At 43.0% G+C, this 26,985-nt stretch overlaps 2 protein-coding genes across 3 annotated transcripts; both read left to right on the forward strand.

Annotated features, from left to right (window-relative positions):
- The first annotated feature begins 11,915 nt into the window (after nucleotides 1–11,915).
- On the forward strand, nucleotides 11,916–13,393 carry noto (notochord homeobox). Its single transcript, XM_061696900.1, has 3 exons — nucleotides 11,916–12,198; nucleotides 12,284–12,459; nucleotides 13,196–13,393. Exons 1-3 carry the CDS (start codon nucleotides 11,916–11,918, stop codon nucleotides 13,391–13,393), a joined length of 657 nt encoding a protein of 218 aa, XP_061552884.1.
- A 3,005-nt stretch (nucleotides 13,394–16,398) lies between these two features.
- On the forward strand, nucleotides 16,399–26,589 carry emx1 (empty spiracles homeobox 1). 2 transcript variants are annotated; one of them, XM_061697110.1, is made up of 4 exons: nucleotides 16,399–16,505; nucleotides 20,917–21,641; nucleotides 22,922–23,106; nucleotides 26,234–26,589. In XM_061697110.1, exons 2-4 carry the CDS (start codon nucleotides 21,239–21,241, stop codon nucleotides 26,396–26,398), a joined length of 753 nt encoding a protein of 250 aa, XP_061553094.1. In that variant the 5' UTR covers nucleotides 16,399–16,505; nucleotides 20,917–21,238; the 3' UTR covers nucleotides 26,399–26,589. The 2 variants fall into 2 exon arrangements, with proteins under 2 accessions (XP_061553094.1, XP_061553093.1); XM_061697109.1 differs by lacking the exon at nucleotides 16,399–16,505 and having other exon boundaries at nucleotides 19,318–21,641.
- The last annotated feature ends 396 nt before the right edge of the window (nucleotides 26,590–26,985 follow it).

The following is a 26,985-nucleotide window of genomic DNA, read 5'->3' on the forward strand; positions in this document are numbered from 1 at the left end:
TCATTAAAGCTCATTTGCATGCGCTACGTTCGCGCGTCCACGCAATGTGGACGAAGCCCGCGGAGTGCGAGGGGAACTCCAAAATGGAGGCCTGTTAGCATCTAGCTAGTGTGGATACGATGAAAAAGGTTTTCTCATTTTCTTCTCAGCTGTCCTCCTCAGGTTGTTGTTTTTGGTTGTTGTCAATATCCAATGTCAATGGTTGTTAAAATGATATATGTATTGCTCACGTACACTTTGCCATTTACACCTGCAGATAATAGTATTTAACCACACGTGAGTCGTTTTGCTTCTTCCGATGCTGCTGACTATTCTTGCTGCCTTTTGTCCAGGATACGTTTGATTTCAGTTTACTCCGCAAACGGCACACGCGCAGTGTTTTGGCAACAACAACATGTTTGCACAGCGTATCTGGGAAAACAGATTACAGTATCAGGAAAAGTGGTCTGGGAACGTCTCCATGGAAACCTGGAAGCCTGCGACGCCTTTTCTATAAAACTCATTTTAAAGGAGGTTAAAGGTCAATATTTTGCAAACAAGTTGATTTGATGTCTTTTTTTCTTTTGCTCAAGAACATGAAAGTGGTAGTCATTTGGTAAATAGGAATTGCCTTTGGAACGTTGTTGTCATATAGCGTTGCACTCTTAAATGAACAAGAGCTAGCGCCCCAAAATTATGTTCAATTGCTCATTTAAAATGCTGATTTATTAGGGCGTCATCAACGAAAATGGTAAACGCAGCGGCGGCCGCGCAGACGGTCAAAAAGGTTCACGGGAAAGCCATCCCGACTTTCAATACAGACAAAAATGACGCCGCGGAATACGCAGTCGTTCAAAAACGAAATATCTTGGGCTTCTGCACGTCATCTGTCCCAAATTGGGCTGAAGGTCAAATATTGCATCTTGAAAAAGGCCTAAAATGGCTATTGAGTCTATTTTGGGGGGCAATTGTTTTCTGCAGACATCATTTGTAAATCCAGAACTATGGAATAAGTGCCAATGTTCACCGTATTAGACCTTGAAGTTATCATTAGCAATCAGCCTGGGCAACCTTCTTCAAACGTCACCTCTTTGCACTTTCATCTTTCCTTTCATGGAGAAACTCAATCTTAAAAATAATTGGTATCGACGTATCTTGAAGTGAATTTTGACTCCAGAGGGCCACAAGTGTGTGGAGCTAATGGCTAACAGCATTAGCATCGTCTATCCTACATCAACTGTCACTTTTGTAATTTAGTCCTCAATAATATTTCAATCGAAACCTTTATTTACCCGGGAAGGAAATGGAAAAAAGTCAAGAAAGTAACATGAATCTTACACATCAAAATATTAGCTAGCCGGCAGCTCCTTCTCGCCACCTTTGCGCTCGCGAGGCGAACACTAAAAAATGCTGACGGCGCAACCATGCGGTCAAACAAATGTGCACAAACAACGCATCCAAAAAAGGACTTTCGTAACACGACGGCCGTGAGGTAAACGAGCTCAAGTGCGTTGGGGCTGCTCTGTGCTAATGATCACCTGTTTGAAATAGTGTCGATGTAAATGCTGACACACACACGCGCGCGCACAGAGATAAGGACGAATGCAAAACGCTGAGCTGAGTGTGCACTTTACCGCTCGTCCAATGGCCTTCGCACCCTCGACACGCCTGTCACTCGCCGCCACTTCCTTTCCGCTCACGCGCATACATTCGCAGAGGCCCAACATGACAAATGAACAGTCTTACACGCAAGACGGAAGAGCGGCAGCATTGTATGTGGCAAAACTACGCGTATCCATAAATACTATATATGCCGATGTGAATACAAACTGGACGAATAAAGGAATACTACTGTATAGACGCAGATGTGAATAAAAGGAAGCAAGACAAACTGTACAGGGACAACTCAATACGATATTTACAGATGCGGATGATACAGCAGCAGGAATAGTCAGCGGCGCTGTCGCCGATTCAACTGCAAGCGTCAATAAATGCTCTACATGCAAGTGAGAATGGCAACTGCAAATGGATCAACAAACACTATTTGTGCACATGCGACTGGCGAGTGTACATCAATCAATAAACACTTCTGCGCATCCCGGAAGCAGATGTGAACGTGAGAAAAACGCCGGATGGGGCAAGTGGAAGTTTTGCTCACTCGCGAAAACGCCTGAAACGACAGGGCCTCGTTGCCGTGACAACAGCTGATGCACGGGAGTGAAGAATGCGGGGCGAGACCCCGCCCCCCTTCATTGCATGCATGGAGACCGTCGGTCGCATGGAACCCCGCCCTGGTGCGCATGCAGACTATTGTTCTCCTTCTTTGCCCCCCCCCCCCCCCACCACCAAAGCGTGCGGACCCTCCAGTCAAACTACAACCCTGCCCCCCACACACACACACACACACACACACACACCTCTAGGAAGACTCCAACATCTGCTCGTGGAAGAGGACGGCAGATGGACCGGGGGAGCGCCGAGAGAGGAAGAGCTTGGAATTGTGGACGAGGAGGTGATGAAGAAGAGAGTCACGCTTACTCCGTGACACGGATGACGGCGTTTTCGCCTCCAACTGATTCTAATTCCTCGTGCCCGCTCCAACCTAGAGACGTCCGCATACATTTGGGCGACGATTGATCGCAGTTTCCGGACATTCGACCTTTCCCCGCTTACGTTAAGCGTTTCCTTCTTTTGGCCCGGATAAATGACAGTGGAACTAGATCCAGACAATATTTCCTGCAGTGCAAACACACGATTATCCTTCAAAAGTTCTGGGATCAAGTCCCTGCGGTCGACACAAACCATAAAGCAGTTCCGCCTAAAGTTCCAGGAACTTTGTGTGTCTTTTGTGCATGATGAAATGAACTCAATGATATTCTGCGCACTAACAGGACCTCTGGCCTCGTGTGTGTGTGTGTGTGTGTGTGTGTGTGTGTGTGTGTGTGTGTGTGCGTGCGTGTACTCGTGTTGAATATTGCATGTGGAGCGGTTGGCGGCCCATCTGTCAGCCGCCGCGCTTGCTTATTAATCATGGGTGAGGTCAGGGATTAAAAGTTAATATATTCAACAGTTATCAAAGGTAACCTTATTAAAAAATGGACTCCAGCAGATCACACACACACAAACTGATGGATTTTTTATTGATGACGATTAATTGGGCGCAAGGTCGACCTTCCTTACACCACGGGAACTAGAAAAGAACTGCAAACATGGTGAATGCTTTGCTGGCGTCACTGTGGAATTTGTATGCAACCCTTGACTTCAGACTACAGGAATAAGAACTACAAAAATGCTGGGATCTTTGCCACTTGCTTTGCTAGCGTGTAACAGTTAGGATTTGGGCACTACAGAAAAGAACTACAAAAATGGGGGATGTATTTGCTACTGTTTTAGTGAAAGAAGCAGTGACCAGTCTTTGTTTAGAATATGATGCCACCTGTAGGTCATCTGTGGGAGTGCTGGCCACCCTCCACTTTGGACTACAGGAATAAGAACCACAAAGCTGGTGGATCCTTTCCCACGTTTAGCTAGCATGCTACAGCAGCAATGCGGACTACATTAATTAATTAATTATTAAAGAGGCAGAATTGGTTGTTTTGCTAGCTTGTGACAGCACAAACTACTGTACTACAGTAAAATAACTACAAAACGGTGGATGTATTTGCTACTGATAGTGACAGAAGCAGCACAGTCTTTGCGTATAGTATGATGCCACCTGTAGGTCACCTGTGGAACTGTATGCCACCCTCTACTTCGGACTACAAAAATAGTGGATGCTTTGTCACTTAGCTATCATGTTACAGCAGCAACGAGGACTACAAATAACTACAACATGTATATATACTGCTATGAACATGCCAACAATTGGAGCTTTGTTGAAACGTTAGCTAGCATGTCACAAACCTCAGAAATTAATATTTATTTACATGATGCCATCTGTAGGTTACCGGTGGAACTGCATGCATCTCTTCACACTTGAACTACAAAAATGGTGGGTACATTTTTTCTACCTGGTGACAGACATATGTTTGATCATACAACCCATTCAAACCACAACCATCCCAAATATGGGACTACAAAACAGAACTACAAAAATGGCTGGACAGCTGCCGCTTTCTTTCCTTCACCTGCAGGCAAGATGCAGTACTGCCTGTTCATGCAAACGTGGAACTCCAAAATAGGAACTACCAAAATGGCGGACTAACCACAACGGCAGGAGTGTCCACTCCGTTACAGCGCCATCTGCATGCAAACTTGCAAACTGCACAGTCACTTTTTCATTGAATTAAAGAACTCCAAAAATGATGTCGAGCCTGGCCTCTTGCGGCAGTAAGCTTTGAGACGTTGATACTCTGGCCCCCTCCAGCGTACATATTTAATATGACACGCACTTGAACGGACGTTACAGTTCGTCTTTACTCTTTCAGTTAACTCATTAATTTAGGGAAATCCATTCCTTCAATGAGTCATTATTTAGAGGAGTGTTGTGGAAAGTAATTAAGTAATTTAGTAAAAAGTATAGTAAATTGAAATTATACTGGTGTTGGTTAGAAAATTTAGATTTTTTTTTAATGTCAAAAGAAGAAATGTAGAAATTGGTGTTCATGTGAAAGTACGTAAAAAAGTAAAAAAAAAAAAAAAAAAAATCGACCAACATTTCTCTTGGTTGCTGTTCCTCTTTTGTCCAGCAGATGTCAGCAGATGCCACAGGAGCTGTCGTCTGCCTGCGTGTGGTCCTTGTTTGAAGTTCTCACTCCATTGCAATGCAATCAAGTGCAGAGGGTGTGTGCGTGCGCGTGCGTGTGCGTGTGTGCGTGCGTGAGAGGGGAAGTGGGCCGTCTGCGTGTGTGTGTGTGCGCTCATGATGGAGTCCATTATGAGGCGCAAAGTGTCCTCCAGTCTTTGTTTTAGTGCTTTGATGTGCTCTTTCCATTTACATGGACGCATACAATGCGCGCCACTGTAAACCGCTGTTGCCATGGAGACATCAATGCAAACAAAAAAGGGACCATCAGCATGTCTTTTTTTTTTTTTTTTGACACTTGCATACTCTTGCATATTTGAGATTGTCTTTTCTTTTTTTTCAACTTTGTTATTATGGGACATTTTGTGTAAAATTTGAAGGCGTATTTTTGTCTATAATGTATTTTGGAACACAACTGTAGTAGAACAAAATGTGGAGGGAAGTGAAGGGTGAACATGTTCATGCAAGTGATATTGGAGTTTTTTGTTTATTTTATTTGTGATTTAAAAAAAAAATTGCTTTCACTGTCTCATAAAGGGACATTTTTGTATTTGATTTTTTTTTTTAATGAAATACATTTTGGAATATGGCTGTAACATAAAATGTGGGCACTAGTAAAGAGAACAAAAATTATATATTCATAATTATATAAAATTTGAGTTTAATCATGTTTTAAATACATTTACAAACATTTCCTAAACCTCATTTGGAATTTTGTGTAAAACTATTAAGGGACGTTGTATTTATTAATTAATCAGTTTTGCAACACATCTCCAACAGTTTACACTTCCTTCACATTTAATATTACTGATTTTTAAAATTCTAAAAATAATCTAAAAACTTGCTTTCACTTAGTCATTATGGGGAACTATGAAGAATGTTTAGGGATATTTTAACATTTTTATCAATTCGGGAATACATCTGTAATGGGTTATACTCTTTTCACATGTAATAGACAATTTTTTTTATTGTTTTATATATTTCCCAAAAATAATCTCAAAACTTGCTTTCATTTCACCATTATGGGTATGTTTTTTTTTTGGGGGGGGGGAGGATATTTTTAATTTAATGAATTTTGGAATATGTCAATATAATGGATTTTACTTTTGTCACATGTAATATACACTGTAATATATTTTATAATAAATTGATAAATAAATAAAATTAATAATAAATAAATAAACAAACTCAGTCTTTGCTTCCAGTTTTAGAATTTAAAAATATATATATATTTAATCGACTTTGGAATACACCTATAACAGGTTCTACTTTTTTGCATGTAATTTGACTTTTTTATTTTTTTTATTTATGAAAATAAAAACTTGCTTTTCACTTCAACAGTACACAACTTCTAAACTTCTAATGACCTTAAAATTTCATCCAATTTGCAATACAGCTTTAAGACTTTAAAAAACTTTTGTGGAGCATTTTGTGGAGAATATTTTTGTCATTTTTATGGAATCAATGCAAAGGGCCTGAAGCCGTGCGTGTGAGTGTGTGTGCGTCGGAGTAGCAGACGCAAACAGAGAATGCGAATCAGTGAGGGGAAACGGAGCCGAATGAGCCGCCGGCCGTCCCGCTCGGAACCCGGCGAGGCCCGAGGTCCCCGAACGCAGCACGGCCCCATGTGAGCGAGCGGGCACTTTATGGACAATGACACTCACAGGAAGTGTAAACACGGTTCAAGTGTTAAAGTCCAACCCGCCAATTCTCACCTCCATTAGAGGGGGGTGTCTGCATCGGCACCCCCCACCCCCCCCCCAACCCCCCCCACACACACACACATGGCACCTGGGACGAAAGGGCCACAAATGATATACTTTAGCTCAATGCTAGGACACCAACACTATGGATTTGATCCCTTGTTGCCTGGGTAGCTCGGATCAAAAGAGTACTTTTCTTTTTCTTTTCCAAAATAGATAGCAGTCAATGAAGCTTGCGTACTCAATTAAACTCAGCTAAAATGCTCATTTAAAATAGATCGAGAGACGAGGCTAACGCGCTGAAGAAAAGTCGGTGGCGTCGACGAGGCTAACGCGTTCCGCGGAAATAGATACAGTAGATGAAGGTAACGAGCTGAAAGACAACATATTTGCCGGACAAATGAAAATAGACGCAATACACACAGCTAACATGCAAAATTAAAGTCGCGATGGTAGACATATGTATATATGTGGGGGGGGGGATTCCGAAAGTGCAGTGATTCTCAAAGTGTGGCGCGTGTACCACGGGTGGTACGCAGACTCCCGTGAGCGCGACACGAAAGAATCATTGCCTAAGTACAGTTCAGTTGTATTTAACTTTGGAATCTTTAAGAAGTGTTTGTTTTTACACTTTTGTGCAGGTTCATTTTACGTGCAAACACATTTGAACTGACTCGCTGTTTGAAAACACGTTTTCAATTTTCCTTCATTTAAAGGCAGTATCAAAATTCTAAACGTGCACACTGTTACGGCGGCTCGCAATAGCATTAAATATACTGCGGTCTTGTTTTGATCTATATTTAGGACGACTGCAACAACTGTATGTTATTATTGGTTATGGTGGTGGTGCTCGGAGAGAAAATGATCATTTTAGGCGGTATTTCGAGTCTGAAGTTTGAGAACCACTGAAATAGGGTACACAGTATGAAGCTAACATGCGAAGTGAAAATGTATGTAGTCGACGAAGCGAACGTACTATAGTACAACCGACGCAAAAGACGCCGCTAACGTTCGAGTTGTAATTTATTCACGAGACACCGGCGTTAGGCAGACGATTCCGGTCGGGACGTCAAAAACGACACAGTAGATGAGGAGCTAACATGCTAAATGAGAAAAGACACAGTAGACGAAGCTTAAGCTGCTAAATGAAAATAGACGACGCTGACATGCTAACTGGAAGCCGCCGTGGTGACCGTGTTTGAAGTCCGAATGGAAAAAAACGTCCTCAGACATTCAGAATACGCACGATGAGCTCCCGAGACCGTCCGAGAAGGTTTCCGGAGTAGAAGTTTAATCCCTCATTAAGTGGATAATGAGGCCGGCGCAACTCCGGTGGCCCCCAGGGTCCCCGGAGGGGGCTCGCGCAGTAGCGGGTGTCGATGCTAACGGCTAACACGTGCAAACGAAAAGCCCGCAATCGGCGTGCGCCAATTAGTCGCTCCTCTTCGCGTGCAACTCGGCCGCCGGGAATTGAAATAACGACATGATCACTTCTTCGTCACTTGCTCAAACAAAATCACCTTTCTGTGTGTGTCTGAAAATAACACAATCAGACAACTAGTTACATTGGAGGGGGACAAAAGGAATTTAAAAAAATGTCATATTCTTGCGGGGTGAAATCAAGGAAAGTACATTTTTAAAAAATTAATAAATAAAATCACAATAAAGGAGAAATACCAGAAGAAAAATATAAGGAATCATGAAATGAAAATGAAATGTAAACTACTTTTGTGATGAAATAAAAATAACAATTACTCAATGAATATTTAAAATATGAAAACCAAAGGGGGGGTGGAAATCTGATTTGGGGTGGAATAAAAAAGATTAATAATCAATTAAAATGAGCAAAAGTATAATGAATGTAAATAATAAATAAAGGAGAAATAAATTAAGCTATATAGTCAAAGAACTAAACATGTCATCTACTTTTGGGGCAGATTTAAAATGAACAAATACATGCATATTTAAAAATAAGAAGGAATAAATGAAGAAATATAAAATATACACATAAAATAAAGTCGACTTCTGGGGTGAAATAAAAAGAATGGCAAATTGAAGAAAAAACATTTTAAACACGGGAGGAATAACTGAAGAAAAAAAACAAGAGGTACTGTACTTTTGTGGTAAAATAGACATTTTTAAAAATGAATACAAAAAAAAAAAGGGTGAAATTCAGAGATTTTTTTTTTGTTCGCGGCCCCAGCCCCAGCTGTTCCTAATATTTCGACCCTCCCGCCGCTAAACAGTTGAAAATATTCCAAACAGCTCTCGAATAAACATAACTTTGTTCAACGAACACCTCAAAAGTCAGCGTGATCGTTTTGGCTGCCAAACGTTGCTCATTGGAGATTGCGGGCGTCCGCGGTCGGCGGCCAGACGGGGCGACCCGGCCTGCCGTCCGTCGCCGAGTCGTCACCGACGCGTGCGGCCGACGGTCCGCTTCAAATCCAAAAATGCGAATGCGTCGCACTAAAAAGTCAAATCCAACCGAACTGCACTTGGAGACCCTGTCAAGTCAATTCAGGGATTTGTTTTGAAATACCGCGGACTTGTTTGAAGGTAATTGCGAAAAATGCGCAAAGACGAAGAACGACGTAGCACTCGATTGTGGATGTAGCACGAAACACTTTTTCACCATTTTAGCCTTCCTGATTTTTTTCCTGACTTTTTGGGCCACGGCTAACACGGCGACGCACCCCCCGCGCCACCATGCCTCGCCCCTCTCCCACGATATCCAAGAACTTAAGCAACTTCCTTCGCATCAGCAGTTATCCGTCGCAATTGCAACTTGGCGTTAGCTCGCTTGCGACACCAAACGCACCGAAAATACATCTTCGTTCCTTGCAGTAACAAGGAACGAAGCAACAACAATGGCGACCGCGACAGATCAAACGGACCGAGATGACCAGATGATACGTGCAATCATGCTGCAAAATCGCTCGAGAAGGCGGCGACGTCGACGGCATGTAGAACCGATGGGCGCGCCGTGTGACTAAAACGGACCAATCACGAGGGACGATCTCCGCGGCGAGCTACGCAGAGGGGTTACACCTTGATGACGACGACGACGACGACAGGCTTTTGTTCTCCTCAATCAAGCGTCGACTGAAGATGGGAATTCTAATTTCGCACAGTTGAAGGCTCGATTTAATGTGCTCACAACGTTGAACGACGACAATTTTCCTGCAACGAAAGCAAAGAACGTCCAGTCCACTATATATATGTAAACCACTATACTATACCATGTTGACCTGATGGCAAACGCGTACAATTTAGACACTATCGCCTCACATGACAACCCAGAAACGTGACTATTCCACAAAAATAAAGTCCAAAACTCCGATGAAACGGTTCAAAAGTTCCATTGCGTCGATGAGGGCGACCTTTTTGAAAATCTCAGGCAAACTAAGAGATTGCACCACAAGGTGGCGCTTCGAGCTCCTATTTGGAAAAAAAAAAAAAGTCATGTTTGAGACTACCGCGGAGTGGCACATGACCAGAGACAGCCAATCAAAAGCGTGGGCTTCAGAAGCAGGAAGTGATGTGGAAAAAAAAACCATTGAGCATTTGCAGCTATTTTTTAGAAAATGTATTCTGAAATTGTCATCATGGAAATTTCCAAAAAGCAGCCACATTTCCCCCCCCCCCCTCAGTAATGTAATGGATTACAATTAGGACATACATTTTGTGATGAAATGACAAATGCGTAAATGTAATGACACGTAATTCGTTCGTCGCAGACCATTCAGCACGAAATTGTTCTCAGGCTTTGCGCGTTTCCAGCACTTCGAACATATTTAAAGAACTCACCAACAAATGAAGGAAATCTCTTTAAGTTGACTTGCACACACACCAAAAAAAAAAAAAAAAAAAAAAAAAAAAACAGAAAAAAACGCCGCTGATGACTTTCAAGCTCATTGGCGGCACGATGGCCCATTCAGGTGACGTCATCGCGAAATGACTTTGAATGAACGCGGCGGAGTGGATTCGGAGTCTGGCGCCAATACACATCGGAGCGGCCAACTTCATCGACAGAACAAAAAATGGAAATCATGAATTTTGTAATTGGTGTGAAAAGTTCAAATGTGACGCGCTGGAGTGCAGAGTGAGCAAGCACGTTAGGGGGAAAAGAAAAAGAAAAAGAAAAAGAAAAGTGCGTGTTTACCTGCTTGATTAGGCGTCGCAGTGTCACCCGGGCGCGCAGAGCAAACAGCGAGCGGAGGCCGCATGCGCGCTCCGAAGAGGAGCCGCCATGTTTGCAGAGCTGCGAGTTGAAAGAGCAAAACATAAATAAATACATACATAAATAAAGCAAACCGAGGAGCTCACGAGCCGCGAAATCGATCCGTCGCAAATTATATATATATATATTTTTTATAAATAAATAAATAACATAAAAAGTGCGCCAGATTCAACACAAATACTGTTGGGACTCCAGAGAAATGACTTTAAAAAAAATAAGGAAACTACTTGTGCGACTTGGCACGATTGCGCAATCGGGAAAGTCGAGCGCAAATCATTTCATCCCATTAAAATTCTATCAGGACGACAGAGCAGGAATTGGGAGACCAAAGGCAAACATGGCTGGACATGAAGAAAAACTCAATACTTTGCAAGAATTTGATATGACAGCAAATGAAGTTTCCTACTGCGCTTGAATAAATTACTGTAACGAAAGTGCAGAAATGGAATCAAATCAAATATTGTCAATAAAACATGCAGTCTCGTCATGGAAGAAAATGGCAACACGATTATGAATGAAGTCAACTTTATTTCTAAGTGACATACGCATCAATAAAACGAATAGAGTGCATGTAGTGCTACGATGAAATAAAAACGACACGCGACTAAATGCAGTGGAAGAAAATGGGATGACTGTGAAGAAATTGGCAACCACATTGCGCAGTAATTAAACCACATGGAAATATGCTGCATAAATATAATAAAACATACAATGAATAAAACAAATGATCAATCAATCCATGCTTCAAATATTGCAAAAAAATACTTGAGCATACAGAAATAAAGCCAAAGCGGCGACCTCGTCAAATTGTCAAGAAAAACATTTGCGGCCTCAATGACGTCACACCGGCTGCGCTCGCGAAAGGCCGAAAGGGTTTTGGGGAAATAGGATGATTTGCCTTTAATAAGATCATTTGGCGACATCAAGGCTTTCCCAGCAGTGCTGATTCCATTGGGGCTGAGGAATTTGTAGGCCGACTAATTCTGGCCGGGAGTGGACGACCCCCAACCCCGCGATCTTCAAAAGAGGGAGGATGTTTGACAATCCCAGCTTGTACGAGTCCACCAATTAATTGGATACGTTGGCTCCTCTCATCTTCTGCTTGGGAAGACAAAGGCCCAGCTGGGGGCGCAGGGTGGGTGGGGTGGGGTGGGGGGGGCTCGTTGACACCTCCGCGCTCCGGCTGCGTATAAAAGAAAGAGGAGCGCCCCCGACGCCCAAGCAAGTCTTCTTCCTTCCCGCAAGCATGCAGATCCCGAGCAGCGGCCCCGCGGCCGCGTTCCGATCCTCGCCGCGTACTGCGGCGGCCCCCGCGCCCTCTCGCAAGCCCCCCGCCGGCAAGTCGTTCACCATCGACGCTCTGCTCGCGGAGCCGGACGACCGCCGCGCCGCCGCCGCCGCCGCCGCCGCCGCCGCGCTCCCTTCGCTCGGCGGCGGCCTGACGTACTACGCGCCGTACCCGTGCGGCTACTTCTGCTGCCCGCCCGTCGCCTACCGGGCGTCCTGCCGCGGCGCCTTTTACGCGCAAGGTATTCGCCGCGCTCCCGAGTCACGCGCTGCCAACCGCTTCTGTCTCACTTCTGCTTCTTTCCCAAACCCAAAATGTTTCGGCAGCGGCGATGCCCAAGGTCCACGCGTTCAAAGCCAAGGGCGGCAAGTCCAAGCGCATGCGCACCAGCTTCACCAGCGAGCAGCTGGCGCGCCTGGAGAAGGAGTTCGCCCGCCAGCACTACATGGTCGGCGCGGAGAGGTTCCTGCTCGCCTCCGCCCTGCGCCTCACCGAAGCGCAGGTGACCGCCGCACGCAAACAGTGAAAAGAGATTCGACATTGAATTTGGTGATGCTTTGGCGTACCGCTAGAGGGCGCCTGCGGAGAAGAACCGCTCGAGACTAATTCGTGCGCGTCTTAGCACAACAGGTCCAGACACGTTTAGTGACAAACCGCGACGAATCTTTCGTAGGTTCATTCGAAGGGAAAACGTTTCGTACAGCGTCTTTCGTATCAAGTGGGGGGAAATGACGTTGGGCGAGGGGTTACATGCGCAGCAGAAAATGTAAGCGATCGAAGTGATGGGAAACATTTGAATTGTGTCTATGATATTAAAAGGGACTTGCTGAATCGCAACTTCAAGCACAAAAAAATGATTCTTCTTTTCTATATTTCAAAAAAGAAAGCATGAAGTGTCTTTGATCGTTAGTAAGTGTGTGTGTGTGTGTGGGGGGGGGGGGGGGAGTTACTTTCAGTGACAATAAATCACTTCGAAGCATCCCCAATTTTGATGTAAGCAATACAATGGCCCAAAAAGTAGAAACGAGTCAAACAAAGACGCTTTCTAACAGGAGTTGCATGCTCAATGGGCATTTCAGACACGCAAAATGATTCTTATTTAACATTCCAAACTTTGTCATATTGCCTCTGATCGTAATCCGTCTTTGGCATCAAGTGGGGGTGGCATGATCGGGTGCAATTTACAGCACTTAAAAGGATGTGTAACGCGAGCGTGCGCGCGCTGTTGTTGTCTCCAGGTGAAAGTTTGGTTCCAGAACCGGCGCATCAAGTGGCGCAAGCAGAGTCTGGAGCAGCAGCAGGCCAAGCTGGCCCAGCTGGGCCTGGCCGCCGGCAGCCCCGCATCTCGGGCCCGCGAAGACCGCCGCCGCCGAGAAGAGGGAGAAGAAGAATTCTCAGACGCGGACGCGGACCACGACTCGGCCGAGGCCTGCTGATGAGCCCCGGCCCCGAGACTTTTGTACATACCCGCCACGGATGTTGACGGCCTAGTAATATTTAATAGAAGTATAGTTATATATTTAATTTTTCTACATGCATTGCTCTTTGACTATTGTTCTTTTTTGTATATTTGAATAACATATTCAGAAATATATTTTATGCAACGAACCGCGCTCCTTTGTCTGGCTGCTTGATTGGATTGGATGACAACCACATGACGCCGAAAAACAATAAAATCAATAACAATACATTTTCGAGCCCACTTTGGATCGTGAATTGACGTATCTTAAAGATGAATCGAAATGTCTTCTCGTTCTGTCGAAGCCATAAACAATATTTGTTGCCTCAATCGAAAGTCTCGACGTTTTTCTTTTTTGACAATGTGAGTGAAAATAGTAAGGTTAAGATACATTTGAGTAGGCTTGTTTTGTTCAAACGGATCGCTGTAAACGCTTCGCTGCAGAAGGAAGATTTTCGCCTTCGACACGGGTCAGGTCGGAGTCCGCTTGTTTTGTTCATGGCGTCACTCACGACGTAACACGGGCATTTCTTTACTTTTGTGACGTAGAACAGGATTTGTTTTGCTTCCAAAAGCGAAGAAGAAAAAAACAAACAAACAAACAAAAAAAAGTCACAATTCACGATGATTGAATATGACAGTCAAACACACGAATACAAATGAAAACACTCACGAGGAGCTCGGCGGAGACGCCGAGACTGAACTAACTCCGTCGTGACGTGTAACAAAAACGGATTAATTGCAGAGGGAAAAATTGGTCTAAAACGAGTGAAACGGCGCAGGGCTATTTGAATACTCTCCAAGCAGACGAACACCCCGCGGTGTCCGGCGCAGGTGTGCCTAATAAAGTGAAGTGGGGCAGACGGGCACGTGAATCAGTTCAAGTGGCGAGCGGGTCTCCCGCGGGCACGCGGGAGACACGTCAGGTCGCCCGCGCGCATGGCGGGTTCAGAAGACGACACGCGGGGAAGCTTTCCGTGCCGCTAATCCGCACTAAAGAGAAGAAAGAGAAGAAAGACTCTCCAGCCAGAAGGATCAACGGGATCGTTTCGGGCTCTCAGCTTACGCAAACACGACAACAAACACTTTGAGCGTGTCACACCGTGGTGGCGGCCCTCAAGGAGATGTAGTAGAGACACTACAATTATCGCTAGCTGTGACTTCCACTAGATAATATTGTCATTTGACACAACTTGCTTTGGGACAATTCTGACGGCGTACCTAACTGCTTGACTGACTAACTCACTGACTCAGTGACTGTCCATATAACTGCCTGACTGATGAACTCACTCACTCTATAGCAACAACAACATAACTGCCAGACGGACGGACAAAGTGAAGGTTTTCATTACTGACTGACTATATAACTGCTTCAGTAACTAATTACCTACATAACTGATTGACTGACTTGCTAAGGAACAGACTCGTGCTTGCAGCGATTGACTAACTAAATATCTGACTAACTCACAGATGAAGGAACTCACTCAGTAACTCATTAATTAGCTCACTTGATAACGACTAAACTGACGAACCGGTAAACTGCAAACGAGCGATAGCGCTAAATAAACCGCTGACTATCTAGCCGACTAACTAACACACAGCCAAACTAAGCAATGGACTAACTGCGAATGAACTAAATCACTTATCAAGAGAAAAAAAAAACACTGATCAACTCGCAAACTAACTCTTTCACTCGCTACATTTGGCGATTGCCGCGGTCGTGGCCGACTCGCCGATTGACCGAGGAACGAACTCCCGATGGAATTCACTCACTAACTCGGTGGCTAACTCCCTTAGTGACTTAGCGATTGCCACGGAGGAGACTGACTAACTGCTGTAACGAACTTACCAGCAAACTAACTCTCCGTGAGTAACTCACCGACTAACATTGTGATTGAGGTGGTCGTGACTGACTTACTGATTGACTCACTGACTAAGTGAGTAACAAGCTTCAATCACTAAATCAGCGAGTATGTTTTTTATTTTTTTTATTTAGATTTTTCACTCACTGAATAAACTACTCACTCACAAACTAACTCTCCCGGCAGGTGACTTAGTGCAAGCAAGCAAGTCAGTCAGCGAGTATAAGTAGCACCAACTAACTGACTCCAATGCGCTTTTGGCTCGGGGCGAGGATGACGAGAGGGGAGGAAGAAGAGGTTTGAAGGGGCTCTGAGCGGCGAGTCTGATCTGATTTGCGTGTCGACCCCCAAAAGCGGCGCGATGAGATGACGGCCGCCAACTCAGCGTCGGGCGTAATCCCATTGAGGGAGGACGAGGGGCGGCGTGCGGAGGCCTGGGAAAAAGGAGTGGCGGAGATGAAGGGGATTTGGCGGGGAGGGGGGGGGGGGCTCTCAATTAGCAAAGGCCACCTTAACGGTTGGAGTCGATTTGAAGTTTCTTACGCGAGCCGAATACGAGGAGCAGCTGCCGTCTTGACAGAACGAGCTCGTCCTCTGATGCGCTCGCGAGAACGCAGCGCTCGGAAATCGGAAAGACGACGAAGAGCCAAAGTAATGCAGCTGTAGTGAACTTAAAAGTTAAATATAACTGAACCCCACTCAAAAATGTACTATAGTGGATTCCCCAAAAAATAAAGTTTAGCCCATTTAATTCAGTAATTTTTGTCACGTTCCACTAGAGGGAGCCAACGTGCCACTGAGAATCACCGCTAGCTGAAAAATAGACCAAAATATGCTGGGACGGGTCCAAGATGGAGTTCGCGCATCAAGATGGACGGCGCGCACGTGCGAGCCGAGAAGGCGTGAAAGTTCTCACGCGTCGTCCAAACGGCGCTTAGCATATTTTACGTGGCGCGCTCCATCTAATACTCATTAGCTTTCATTACCGCGTTTGAAGTGGAAGCGGAATCTTTTGTCAGGCAGCACAATGGCGCGTCACGCACGGGCACGGCCGGGGGGGGACCACTTCCTGTCTGCATTCAGACCGGCGGCCAATCAGGGCGCAGAGGGAAAGGGAACCCACAAAGAGGAACTATACGATGACTTGTGGCGTATGGGGACACGAAAAAAGCGGATTTATGAGGTTATGAACGACATCTACGTCTCACGCTTCGGTCGGACCTCCCGGTACGATCGCGCCGCTGAGAAATGATCTGCTCGCCAGTTTGACAGTATTTATTGACATTTTTTAAAAATCATTTAGAACTCACATTTATAACAGTAGACATTGGATACAATTGACCCTTCATTTCCCTGTAAAGGAAAGAAAAAAAATACAGAAAAATATTGTACACTTTAAGTTGACTATTGGATATATATTGCCAAATAGTATATATCGTAGTAGTATGACATTCATATGAATTGAGTTTTTCTCGTCTTTTCTGGAGATATCGCACATTGTTTTATGGTGTTATAGTGAGGAGTGGAACGTTTAACGCCATTTGTCCACAGCTTGAGGCAAATATTCATACTTTTCCTATTCATATTCATATTTTCTCGAATGCGTCACTGCATGCGGTTCGATGTTCGCGTTGATCACAGTTGTGGAATATTGATTGCCGCTGGATGTTTGTTTAGGCCGAGTGTGTGTGTGTGTGTGTGTGTGTGTGTGTGTGTGTGTGTTTGTGCGCGTCGCGCAAGTGGCACAAATTTAGCGAGGTGCCACTTTTAACATGTCGTTAGGCGCAGGGGTGAATTTCTGCGAGTCCTTAAGTGGCGCACATTAGCGCTGAACACACAACGCTAATGCCCAACAAAATGGCCAATTAGGTTATTAATGAAGGGAGCAACTCGTCACATGTTAATCACCTCGTCACACATTTCCGTTCAATCAACATAGCAACGTCTAGAAAGTACTTGAAAGTGATGTGCTGCTTTTGAGTCGCTGTAACTGACGAAATGGAGCTACGAGTCCAAAATTAAGTGTGCCAAAGGATGCTGTACACGTGACATGTAATCCATCTGAAGTCATCGGCTAAACACTGGTCACCTTTTTATATCTTAATAATACTGCTCCTACAAAAGAGTGGAGCAAAAAGGAGCCAGTTGTTTGGTTTTTGGGGGGGTTTTTTTAGGGCGGGGGGTAAAATTTAGTCACATTTCATGTAATTTACGTTCATTTAATACTCCGTCAAAAAAATAAAATAAAATAAAATCAAGCTGTGTACCTTACCGTGTTCGTCCAACAGATGGCAGTATAAGCCTATAAAACCTATAACCGTCCCCCCGCCTCCGCCCCCCCGTTCAACAACGGATTTCTCAAATTTCCTACCTACAAAATACTTTGCTCTCCAAGTACCGCCATCATGTCCTACATTCAAATACAGCGGCCAACTTTATTCCTCGAAAGGAGACAACATATTATTGTCAGCCGCTGTAACATTCTGCACATTCTCAACATTCGCTTAAATAGAGCAACTCCGAAAAAAATAAAACAATGCAATTATAATGAATAGCACATTCGTTCAATGCCAATTACACCGAAACAAATGTTGGAAAACAAACAGTTGTAAAGGATGAAATGCAATAGTAAATAACGTAACAGTAAAATACAGCCGAACTGTACTTAAATGTGTTGAACTGGATTAAAAAAAGAAAAGAAAGAAAGAAAAAAAGTTGAAGCCAATGTAACATGATGCAAAATTCGGATATTGAATTCAGTATTTCTTCACATACCAGTAGGGGGAGCCCACGTACCACACTAACAACCACTCTTGCGAGAACAACTTTATTGGAATTTGGGGTTTAATTTGAATATAATTAATATTTGGTTATAATCATTCAGCTAATATTTCAGTTGTGTTTTTAAAGTCTAGTATGCATCTGATATTAAAAATACTGTAGTATTAAAATCAATACAAATGACCCAATGGTTTCATTGACGACTTTTAAACAATAAGTGTTTAAAAAATATATATATATATATATATATATATATTAATCATCATCACACGCATTATTACATTAAGAACGTGGAAGGTGTCAAATCGTAATCTCTCGAGTCAACAAATGTAATGAGGATTATTATCTCATTGCGCACATACATTTCCGACTTTGTAAAACATCAAAAGAAATGACAGTTGTTGGTACGACTTCAAACTAAAAGGTTCCAATCCCGTATGTGAATTTCTTTGGGTGGCGGCAACCCGACGCCAATAATATCGCTGACAAATCATATCTGGACAGGAAGCGAACATTTATTATTCTTATTATTTTTTGCTTCAATCGGTTGATTGCGTCTGCCACTTGAAGTTTTCTGGAAAACTAAACAGGAAACAAAGTACAGCAACTTCGTCTTACCGAAGTCCGCGACCTTAATTCTAACATGCAATGCAAAACGCCACAGACGGGCTAACAGAAGTAGCACCGATGTCGCGGCGCTTTACGGGACGGAGATTTAAACTAATGGTGCAGCAACACGTGGAGACAGACGCTATACCAATACTCACAGGCATATGTTCTTTATCCTCTGCACAAAAAAAAAAAAATACTACTACAACTGCAGTTTAAGGAGTGACTTCGTCGTGAAACTCCTTGTGGATTACAATTGTGCTCCAAAGTTTACATACGGTTGCAGCATTTGTGAAATCTTGGCAACAAAATGAGCATGACGAGCGCGCAGAGACCATTTCATGATTTTCTCGTTATATTTTGTGCAACTGTTGCAGTTTTCTGAAACGACTGAGCTTAATTAAAAAACCCTTTTTAAAAAAAAAAAAAAAAAAAAAAAAAAAAAGAATGCTTGGTCACTCAGTTTTTCTTTCAAGAATTGTACACATCGTACACATTCTGCCAGCGTACATTATGTAGACTTATGAGCACAACCGTACATGAATGTATGTATTAACCCGCCCCCTGGTGGCCACGCAGAATATCAAGAGGCCTTGAAGCATGAAATCATAATGCACACTATTCTTTACCTTCTTTTACAGTTTTTTTTTTTTTTTTTTTTTTTTTTTTTACAAAGTATAATACTAGAAAGTGCTCTTATTCTTTCTTATTAAAAACACTTTGCAAAATATGTGGTCCAAATACGCATCTTCTCGTTGCTGCACCTAAAAACACACTTCGGTTCTCCCAAAATGTCCCTCAAGTCAACAACGTCCCGGACAGTAAAAATCTGTTGATTATTATTTTTGATTTAAATGACATTTTGGAAGAAAAAATGTCATTTCATTTCCACTGAAGTTTTTGAAGCCCACTCGGCGCAACATTAGGAACCGCTCATCAAAAGTCCGCATTGTCTTCTGTTGGAAAGGAATATGACGAGAAGGTGTACCTAATCAAATGTCCAGCGAGCAGAGGCAAGGAGCGCTTGGGTGCGCGCGCGCACGCACGCACGCACCCACCATTAACCTGCAGCGGCGATGCGCATGAGCGCGCGTGCATGCCCGCAGGCTGTTGGCGCACTCCGATCAAAAACAAACCCCCCAAAAAAGAAAGACGTTAATTCAATGAGAAAATGTTCCATTCCTGCACAGGCGCTAAACGTCACAGATGTTTATCTGCGAGATGACGTCACAGGTGGAAATTCAATCTGCTCCGGTGGTGCGTTTAGGAGCCTTTCAAGCTCTAAACGCCTCATCAGCAACTTGTTTGACGCTAATCATTTTCTATCGCGACTCGCTGCACATTCCCAAGTCGATTATTAACCGGCACTCGTGTTTGGCTTTTTTGCTTTTTCTCCTTTTCTTTCCACGACCTAAAAGTCTTCTCAAGTTAGAGGACACGTTCCAAAACTCGTCTACACATTTGGATGACATTTATTGAAATACAACGTCAACACTAATGTGGTGGGACTACAAGAAGATCAGTTTCTCTTTTGTTTTTGTTTTTAAACCCGAGGCCCATTATCGTCACTAGTTATTGTTGTTAATAATTAGTATAAATATTAAAAAGGATTACTAGTAGTACGTATTCATAGTGACATACGCTATTCCGTCCTCTTAAAAACGAGGAAAAAAGTGATGAAATAGAGTAAAAAAAAAAAAACAATTCAATATAAAAATAAAGATAAATTGCATGGTTTTTTTTTTATTTAAGTTATGTGAGTACATCTTAAAATACATTCTGGGGTGGGGGTGGGGGAGGGGGAATGAACGAAATAATAAAAAAAAGAAACAAAAACAACCACCCCAAAATTTAGAAACTGGATTTTATTGTCTTGAATTATACGCCCAAAAAAAAACAAAAAAAACAACAACCGCGAGCGCAGTCGGAATAGAATCTCTTTAAAAGCACACTGCTTAAAAAGGCACGAATTAAAATCATAAACATTTGAAATCTATCATAAGAATATTGATTCATTGTGCTTTTAGATAAATAAGAAACCATCAAACCTGTTCATGAGAACTCAAATGTTCTCATGCTGAGCTGATGATGCACAAAAGCAGACAAACGGAAGTAAAACGAGGCAAAAACAAAAAAATGAAGCGACCTCTGCAAATTTGGCGGACACGTCGTCAAAATTCATATTTGAGACGTCGATATGCATAAGACGGCGATTTCACAAAAGAGCTTATCCAGACTGTTTCTATAGGCTTGATTGGCAGGTGCTGTGGTCCAATCAGCGCCCGTGCAGGGGGGGGTGGGTGGTGGTGCTGCACACTTGTGCAGCTTTGCGTAAAGAAGCAAAAAAAAAAAAAAAAGCTTGAGCGAGCGTCAAGGAGGACTTGCAGCACTGTTGACTTCTCAAGGAACATCTCCAGGCTGCGCAGCCACAAAAGAAAAGCTCGACATGCGTCGATAAAAGAGGATTTAGCAGGAGGAAAAGAGAAAAAAAAAACATTTATATATATATATATATATATATATATATATACATAGAAGAGGAAAAATCCCGACTGGTTTCCTGTTCGGAGATGTTCGCGCCCGCAGGCAAGCGCTGCTTCACCATCGAGGCTCTGGTAGCCAAGGAGAACCCGCTGGCCGGGGCCGACGAGCCCGTCAGGCCCACGGCGCTCAGCTACGCCGGCCCCGCCGCGGACGCCCTGATGGGCGGCTACCAGGCGGCGGCGGCTGCGGCGGCGGCGGCGGCGGCCCGCTCGCTCTACCCGACCCCGGCCGAGCTGGTGTTCCCCGAAGCGGTGAGCGGCCACCCGTCGCTGGGCGCGGACCCCCATCACGCCCACCACCCCCACCAGCAGCACCAGCACCACCACAGCCAGCAGCACGCGCACTTCTTCGGCTCCGTGCAGCACCGAGACCCGCTCAACTTTTACCCCTGGGTACTCCGGAACCGGTTCTTTGGACACAGGTTTCAAGGTAAGGCAGCTCGTTTACGCACAGAAAAAAAAAAAAGTCCTTGAATTAAATGTACTCCATTCCAACATCGGTTGCACATGTATATTATTCCATGATTATTTTCGTGGAGAAGTGTTTACAACATTTTTACGTACATGATCAATGAAGTACTTTCCCCCCCAAGTGCGTTTAGTGTCAATTAGTTTTGTAAACGAGCACGCTGCTGCACAAGATCAAAATGATTGCTTTTATACTTCAATTCAATTCATCCAAGTAGTCAGCAAATGGAGAAGAAGTCAAGCATGAACAACGGCATAACCCTTCACCCAATATACAATTGTGGATTTGCAAATAAATAGTCATCTTCGCTATTTTGAACGTGTTCGTTTTGTAACAGTTATTTATTGTTATTATATTGCAAACTGCAAGCACAACAACGCCAATTCCTCCCTGACAATTTCAATCAAAACTGATTGATATTTTCGTTTTATTTTTATGCATGTTTTATACCCGTAAGCAAAATTCAACGATACGAATTAAGTTATTTGTTGCAATGTCATGAAAAAACAAATCATACTCAATAAGAATTGTAACTATTAAAAACAAATCTCATACTGATATTATTTTATTGACAGGCCCTAAAATAATACTCCCACTCAAATGTAAATATTTCAAATAACATGTTTTTTTTTTTAAATGACCAATTAACTGAAGACTAAAATTGCATTTAGCAAGACTGCAATGTATTTAAAAGCGAAACGGCAACACTGAACGCAAAACAATTCAATTCAAATCATAAAATATGAACCTGTGCTATATCTATAAAGCAATCACGTCTTTTTAAAGCATCTTGACAAAAACAAATACACAAGGTAGATTATTAATTATTGAGCTGCGGCAGATTTTCTCTCTAGTTTAACAATAGGAATATCTAAATGATATCATTTTAAAACAGATCGCACTTATTTGTTAACGGTGTTGTATAAAAGCATCGACTTCCGTGTGCCCCTTTTTGTAACTTTATTCGTCTACATGAAATAAAAATTGAATGGCAAAGTCGACATTTTAATGACGTGAAACAAGCTGCCCGGTTTAAAAACAAAAAAAATAAAATAAATAAAAACAAAAACAAGTTGAGTGCTATGAAGACAAGCAAGCTTTTTTATTAAGATGATTTGCATGGATTATTTTTCTGCTTCCACCTGCGGAAGTCGAGGCGCAACGAGACTTGCTAGCAGGTGCTAATAGCTCACCTGCCAACCGGACGTCCGCTTTCAGCCTCCGTCTCGTCGTGTGCGCAGGTCACGACGTCTCCCAGGACGGCCTGCTCCTCCACGGTCCGTTCGCCCGCAAGCCCAAACGGATCCGAACCGCCTTCTCGCCGTCGCAGCTGCTGCGCCTGGAGCGAGCCTTCGACAAGAACCATTACGTGGTGGGCGCCGAACGCAAGCAGCTGGCCGCCGGACTCAGCCTGTCCGAGACGCAGGTGAGTCGCCAGGGCCAAAAACGGCTCCTTCCGGGCATCATTCACCCGACGGCGAGACCTTCCACATGGACTGCACTCTTACGACGCTACCATATTTGGACTTGGTTTTCTCAAATATCGCGATAGTTGGGAAAATGGCGCCACTTATACCGGAAATCCGAGATGTTTTTAACATACAGGGGTGTCCAAACTTTTGCTTCCAAGAGCTGCCCATTGTAAAATCCAACGAAGTATTTGACATTTTTCATTTATTTAACACACTAAAGTCCATGTAGGTAATTAAAAAAAAAAATATTCAATTGTATATGTATACCGTCTATTAGAAGTCGTGCACGCCATGAGAAGAGAACCCGTCTGCACATTTGCTGCGACCAACTGATGTGTGATTGGTTGAAAACAAGGAAGTGACAGATGACGACAAAATCACAGTGGAGCCCAGCTATTCGCGGGGTTAGCAAAAAGCCGCAAATAATTGACGCTTATTCTAATTTTGTTTTCAAACAAAACAAAATAAACGGAGGACTGGGTAAAAAAAAAATAAACTAAAGTGAATAAGCGGGGGTTTCTACGAAAAATGAGGGAAATGTAAAATAACAGCGAAAAGGTGAATTTTCAAATGCCAAACGGCGAATATGCAAGGCTGCACTGTGCTTCTTCTCCTGCCTTGCCCACCGGTGTACAAAATATCAGTACTGTAGTACAATAGCGGCAAATGTTGACTTTATGACGCAGGCCACTAAATATATATATATGTGTATATGTATATATATATATGTGTATATGTATATATATATATATGTATATAGATAGATATATAGATAGATATAGAGTGGGCCGCAAATTGCCCCTGAGCTGTAGTTCGAACACCACTGCAACAACAACTATTGAAGTAAATAGTATTTTACAATGGCTTTGTGGATAATTTGTACTTTTTTGAGACACCTACGGTAGATACTTAATCCAATTCATGAACTAAAACAGAAACAAAGTACAAACAAATAAATAGTGGTACTGAAGAGGAACTTTAAATCTAAACATTTTAAAAATGAAAATATTTATTTTGACGTATAACTATTCATTTAACAATGCTAATTTATTATTGTGGTTGTAGTAATGTTTTTACAATGGTGTGTAAAATATGGCCCGTGGGCTACATGCAGTCCACTCCATTATTTAATCCGGCCCGCTAAGCATTTACATGATTAAGAGTCCTGTAAATTTAACAGTATAATAGTTTTTTTGTATAATTCAATTTTTAGTTTTTCCATCAAATAGTTAAATTTAAATGTATTCATTATTTATTTTCATTCACTTATTGATTAATTCACTTATTGATTAATTGGTTGATTGATTTACAGTGAATAATTACAGTAAAATCAATTTAATTTTGCAATTTATTAAATAATGGGCTAAATAGTTATAATTACATTATAATGAAACCCCCCCCAGTAATTTGAACTGCAGCAAGAGAAACACTCCAAGTACAACTTCATCAAAAAACACCCAAAAAAAAAATCCCATAATCATCTGTTAAATGTCGGCGAATGAATCCTTGCCAAATATTTGGACAAATGAAACGCCAAAACGTCGACGTGGAAGAATCGAAGAAATTGCAATGCATCGCTATCACATCATGCGGTCAAAGCAGACTTTTCATCGCTAGTCGTAATGATGGCATTTACACCTTCAACTTTCCAAAATAGCGTGTGACATATTTAATGCTGTTATTGGATGAAGGTGTGCGTCGATGAGGCCTAATGGCCAATTAAAAAGACAGCTGACGAGTCAGCAGTTTGCATGAATGGAAGACTTGAAGATTAAGAATCACTTGCTTTATGTTCATTTCATAATGCCCGAGATCATAAAAACAGGAATGCAGATATACTGTAGGACAGTGTTCTCCAACCTTCTTTGCACCGCGGACCGGTGAGGAGTCGGCATTTTTTTCATGGACCGGCTGTGGTTGTGTGTGTGTGTGTGTGTGTGTGTGTGTACGCACGCACGCACGTACACGCACGCATGCCTTGCTGTGGGCGCGATGCAGGAGTGGGAGTCGGAGTTATTGCGGGCACCCAGACCAGACTGCATTTCCGTAGCTCCCCAATGAACTCCGTAAAAGTAGTTCTGTACGTGTCGAGCAGCAACCTACGATGGCATCTGTATCAGAGCGGACTTGGTGCGTGAGAGTTAACTGTTGCGATAAACCCGTATTTTAAGTAGGACTCCTGATATAGTGTTGTTTCGTTCAAGTACAATAACATGCGGTCGCTCCACAATGTTGTGTACAGCCATGTATTTATTACAGTAAACTTTGATGCGGTCGCTCCACAATGTTGTGTGCATCGATATTTACGTTACAGTAGACTTTGCCAAATTGTTGCTCCACAAAGTTTTGTGCATAAACGTTCCTATAGATGCTGACATATGGCCACTCCACAATGTTGTGTCCATCCATGTTTATATTCCAGTAGACTCGCATGTCACTCCACAATGTTGTGTTATGAGCATCAATGTACATATTCCGGTAGACTTTGTGGTCACTCCAGAATGTTGTGTGCATCGACTGTATATTTATGTTACAGTAGATGTTTACATATTGTTGCTCCACAGTTGTGTGTAAATGTTCCTTTAGATGCTGACATGTGGCCACTCCACGATGTTGTCCATCCATGTTTATATTCCAGTAGATTCGCATGTCGCTCCACAATGTTGTGTACATCCATGTATTTATTACAGTGGCCTTTGATGTGGTCGCTCCACAATGTTGTGTGCATCTATATTTTCGTTACAGTAGAGGTTGACATATTGTTGCTCCACAATGTTTTGTGCATAAACGTTCCTATAAACGCTGACATATGGCCACTCCACAATGTTGTGTCCATCCATGTTTATATTCCAGTAGACTCGCGTCACTCCACAATGTTGTGTGGAGTAAAATAAGATGCGGTCACTCCACAATGTTGTGTTGTGAGCATCAATGTACATATTTCGGTAGACTTTGATGTGGTCGCTCCACAATGTTGCGTGGAGTAGACGGACGTGGCAATTCCACAATGTTGTGTACACAGTATTTGTTCACCTTAGCCAGTTGTCTTGCTGAAGTGTGTGTCTCCTCGTGTGCACACAGGTGAAGGTGTGGTTCCAGAACCGGCGGACCAAGTACAAGCGGCAGAAGCTGGAGGAGGACGGGCCGGACGCGCAGCAGAAGAAGGGCAACCACCACATCAACAGGTGGCGCGTGGCCACCAAGCAGACCGGCTCTGAGGACATCGACGTCACCTCGGAGGACTGAAAAGAGAGAGAGAAAAAAAAAAAAAGAAAATCACAGAAAACCAAAAACACTGCTGACTGACTCACGAGGACCAACAACGTTATTTATGATTTCACATGATGAAGTATAACGTCGAACGAACGCGACTGAGACGGACCCCCCTCGTTGTGTTCTCGTGCTGTTGTTTCATTAAAGCTGCTGTGTAGGTCGTCGACCTTGGTTTACTTTGATCCGAGTCAGGGGAGAGCAAATACGCCGGGTACCTTGACTTACGGGTTTCATTCGTTCCGTGGCCACGCTCGCAACTCAAATCACTCATCAAATCAAAGCAACTTTTCTCAGCGAAATGAATTAAAATGCAGATAATACGTTCCCGTCACCCCAGAACACCAACATTTTTTGTAATGTGCTCATTAAAAAGAAAAATAGTGCTGTACAGTATTGTATCAAAACATACAGTAATCAAGACAATTAAGTAGAATGTAAAGAAATAAAGTCTTTCCTTGATTGCTACCTTTTCTTCCCTTTACTTTCACTAAATCTTCTTTTGTTTCATTCACCCTTTTTTAAGGGCGCTTTTCTTCACTTTTAGCAGCTTCTCTATCATT

The sequence above is a fragment of the Phycodurus eques genome, chromosome 14, assembly GCF_024500275.1.
Source record: "Phycodurus eques isolate BA_2022a chromosome 14, UOR_Pequ_1.1, whole genome shotgun sequence".
NCBI classification, from domain to species: domain Eukaryota; kingdom Metazoa; phylum Chordata; class Actinopteri; order Syngnathiformes; family Syngnathidae; genus Phycodurus; species Phycodurus eques.